The sequence below is a fragment of the Myotis davidii genome, unplaced genomic scaffold, assembly GCF_000327345.1.
Source record: "Myotis davidii unplaced genomic scaffold, ASM32734v1 scaffold2863, whole genome shotgun sequence".
NCBI classification, from domain to species: domain Eukaryota; kingdom Metazoa; phylum Chordata; class Mammalia; order Chiroptera; family Vespertilionidae; genus Myotis; species Myotis davidii.
Window position 1 is genome coordinate 301446 of NW_006294115.1, and position 4072 is coordinate 305517.

Sequence of the window (4072 nt, forward strand, 5' to 3'; positions counted from 1 at the left end):
CGCCGGCTGCTCTGTGATGGTCGCGTCCAGCCTGGAGCCCGCGCGCGCACTGCGGGGCGGCTCATTTCCCGTCTCTGGGAGGCCAGCCTTCCTCCCCCACGGAGATCAGGTGCCCCGGGCAGGGCCGCGGCCCCCAGTCCCCACCGGCCTTCCAGCAGAGCGGGCCCCTCACGGTGCTGGGCTGCGTGGACTGTGAGTCACCCCGCTGGGCAGAGGCCCGGCGGCCTGGGCACGGTGGTCACGCAGTGGGCGCTCAGTAGCAGCCGAGCAGAGAGCTCCGGGGCGGGGGGGGGGGAGGGGCCCGGAGAAAATGTCACCCAGCCGTGACTCATTCAGGATGCGTTTGCAGGGGCACCTCCAGGCCGAGGAGAAATGCTTTAAAGGGCAGAGGAGCCCAGGTCCCACGAAAAGAGGGTCCGCTGCAGGCAGGACGGGGAGGCGAGGAGAAGGGCGAGGAGAAGTCCGTGTCCGCTCCTCCCTCTCCCTGACCTGGGGCTCTTGCTTCCAGAGCCGGCGGTGACGGTGCCAGCGGAGGACTGGACGCCTCGAGAGCTGATGCTCCTCATCCTCTGCTTGGTCCTGGGGACCCTCCTGCTGGGCGCGCTCATCAGCATCCTGGTCCTCCTCTTGAGAGTGAAAGGGAAATACGGTGGGTGTGGCGCCTCGGGGGCCGTGGGCAGGCCCAGGCCCGGGTGCAGCCCCCTCGGGGGGAGGGGGACCCCAGCGGGAGTAGCAGTGATTCAGCCCTGGACTTGGGAGAACCTCTTGATGGGAAGGATTTTCCCAGCATGCCCAGCAGAAGTGGACCAGTGTGGTCCCATGGGAGGACCAGACCATGTGTGTGTGCCTTGTTGGGGGGGGGTCCGGGGGAGGGGGCAGAGGGAGATGGACAGAGCCAGGCAGACGGGAAGGGAACCAGCGATGACTTGCAGGGTCTCTGCCTCCTCCCTCAGCCCTCCCTGCCGCGGGGACGCACCAGCACCGGCCGGCCGCCCCAGCCGGGGTCAATAGCTACCAGGAGGTCCCCAGCACCGTCCCCAAGGACGAAGGTAGGATGTGACCTCCTGGGGTGGGAGGCTGCAGCGGACAGGAAGGGCTCCAAGCAGGGCCCCACCGGGAGGAGACCTGGGGCAGCCTCCGCCGGGCCTTGACGGGGGAGCTTGCTGGGCCGTAATTCTAGTCCAGCCGTGGGCAAACTACGGCCCGCGGGCCGGATCCGGCCCTTTGAAATGAATAAAACTAAAAAAAAAAAAGACCGTACCCTTTTATGTAATGATGTTTACTTTGAATTTATATTAGTTCACACAAACACTCCATCCATGCTTTTGTTCCGGCCCTCCAGTCCAGTTTAAGAACCCATTGTGGCCCTCGAGTCAAAAAGTTTGCCCACCCCTGGTCTAGGCCCTTAGGCTTCCGAGTTCGGGACCCACACAGGACCTTGCTCCCCCTGGAAATCTCTGCTCTGCTAATTGGCCAGTAGGTTGTGATGTCATTTCCTCTCTTTTTTTAAAAAAAAAATTATGTTTTTATTGGTTTCAGAGAGGAAGGGAGAGGGAGAGAGAAACACCAATGATGAGAAAGAATCATTGGCTGGCTGCCTCCTGCACACCCACTATTGGGGATCGAGCCCACAACCCAGGCATGTGCCATTGACCAGAATCGAGCCGGGACCCTTGAATCCACAGGCCGACGCTCTGTCCACTGAGCCACACCGGCCAGGGCTGTCATTTCCTCTCTCGGTGGCTTGTCCACTCAGCCTCCCTGCGGGGCCCCAGGGACATCGGAACTTGGGTCATCACCATGCTTTATGCGCACGGGCCGTACCCCTCGGAACGCGGGTCACAGAGCTGGAGTCTCCGCACATTGTGCTGTGACTATCGGATCGCCTTTGTCTGAAAACCGGGCGGAGCCCAGCCCGGCACTAACATGCCCTGCAGCACCCGTGTGGGAGCACGACCACAGGCCCAAGCAAGGCTGGCTCAGAGCGGCCACTCACTGAGCATGAGGTCGAGGGGCCAGGTGAGGGCCTCTGTGCCTCAGTTTCCCCAGCTGCACAATGGGGCACCGACGGACCCTACCTCCCGAAGCTGCTGTGAGGACTGAGTGAGACAATGTCTGTAAACGTTAGAATGGTGCCGGGCAGGCCGTGACCGCCCTGTAAGTGTTCCTTACCTGCGTGTCATGCAGTTCCCCGTGTTTGCAACGGGTGGAGACAGCTGGGAAAACCCAGGCTGAGGTCTTGTGCCAGACGAGCTGCCTGGCGCTCTCCCTGCCTCTCTGCCTCCCGCCATCTACGCTGTCTGCGCCTCTCCCTGCGCCCTCCGCCCTCCGCCCACCACTTGGCCGTGGCCCCACTCTGTTCTCTCCCCAGCTCCCAAGCTGCCCATCCAGGCCCAGGCCCCGCCCCCCGCGGACTCGGACTCCAGCTCCGACTCAGACTATGAGCACTATGACTTCAGCGCCCAGCCTCCCGTGGCCCTGACCACCTTCTACAGTGAGTGCCGGGCCCGGGCCCAGGGCCCTCTTGCCTGAGCCAGGGAGAGGCCGGCTGCCCGGGGCCTCCAGTAGATCCCACCTGATGACCCCTGCAAGCTGGGGTGGACCCCCCTTGTTACCCACCGGGTCCACTGTAGGTGGCCCCGCACTGACGTTTTCAAAGTGCTCTGTGGCCCTGGAGGCCTCTCCATGCTCCAGGCATTCCCCACCCCCGCCTCCTCCCCGCCCACGCTCACCTCTGGCCACCAGGGCCTTCCGGCTGGTCCTTCGCCCCTCGCCCGAAGGTGGCTGTGTCTGTGCGACACGAGGGCATCAGGGCAACAGTCCAGTCGGCTTCCTGCACGCTCACACGCTCTGTCTGTGCCCCACTCTCCCCAGCAGCCTCCCCCACCGCAACCCCCACTGTGAGCCCAGCTCCTCCTGCTCTCCGGCTCCTGCGGCTCTCCACTCTGCCTTCTGGGTAGCAGGTCCCGGGCAAAGCGGGGGGGACTGAACGAGAGCAGAAAATCCCGCACCCACTGAGGACTCCCTGGGAGCTGGTGGCAAATCCCCGAGCCCCGCCCCGCACCTGCTCTATAAGTTCGGGTGACAGTTTGCTGTGTGTGACGGAGGCCCAAGTGACAGTGTCCTCAGACATTGGCCCAGGGCCCAGGCTCCTTCCCTCTTGTTGCTCTGTAGTCCCTAAGGTGTTGCCCTCGTCCATGTGGCCCAGCATGGCTCACCTCCATGCCCACGTCCCAGCCAGCGGGAAAGGGGGTCAGAAGGTGGGATGTGCCCTCCCCTTAAGGCCGGAGGTGCCTACGTGGCTCCCGCTGAGCATTCGCCAGCGGAACTTAACCCGCCAGCTGCAAGGGAGGCAGGGGCACGGGGCCTCTGTCCTAGGCCGCCGTGTGTCCTGATCAAGGCCCAGGGCCTCCCCACGGCAGGAGGGGAAGTGGATATCGGGGACCCCAGGGCCTCTGGCATGCAAATGGCCCCACTTCTTCTGGTGCCTGTGCTGGTGTTGGGAGCAGAGAGCCTGAGCCCAGCCTCTAAGCCGGGAGGCCACGAGTTCAGGGGTCCCAGGCTCGAAAGAGCCGACTGCAGATTCAGACCTGAGTCCTGAGCTCCTGTGCGCCTCCCCTGGGTTCTGGAGGAAGGAGCGGCCTGTGGCAGGTCCCAGACCCCCCAGCTTACGCTCTGGGCGCTCCTCAAGGGCCGTGTCTGCCGTCTCCTGCCCAGATCTGCCTACCCGCGGGGAAGGGCCTCCAGGTTCTCTGAACTAGCGGGCGGGGCACCTGGGGAGCAGGGGTACAGGCCGAGGGCTTCTGACCAGAGGCAGCCTCTCCCCGCCCCCATTTTCTGGACCAGGAAGTGAGCCCAGGACGGTCCCTCCTGCCCTGGGGTGGTCCTCCCGCAGGTCCAGCCTCAGGCCACCCTCCAGGCTCAGGGGACAAGGAGATGGAGCTCGGTCCCTCCTCACCGCCCTCTGCTTGCAGATTCCCAGCGATACCGGGTCACGGAGGAGCAGGCCCAGCAGAACCGGTTCCGGATGCCCGCCCTGGAGGAAGGTGGGTTGGCGGGGGCGGGAGGGGTG

At 64.4% G+C, this 4072-nt stretch overlaps 1 protein-coding gene across 1 annotated transcript in view; it reads left to right on the forward strand.

Moving 5' to 3' along the window:
* Positions 1-4072, forward strand: part of CD6 (CD6 molecule) — a gene marked incomplete at its 5' end in the record, with an annotated part of 9583 nt that overhangs the window by 3935 nt on the left and 1576 nt on the right. Inside the window, 4 exons of the mRNA XM_015566854.1 lie at positions 509-649; positions 954-1049; positions 2372-2494; positions 3975-4046. Of these exons, the coding sequence (XP_015422340.1) occupies positions 509-649; positions 954-1049; positions 2372-2494; positions 3975-4046 (432 nt within the window). The remainder of the gene's footprint in view (positions 1-508; positions 650-953; positions 1050-2371; positions 2495-3974; positions 4047-4072) is intronic.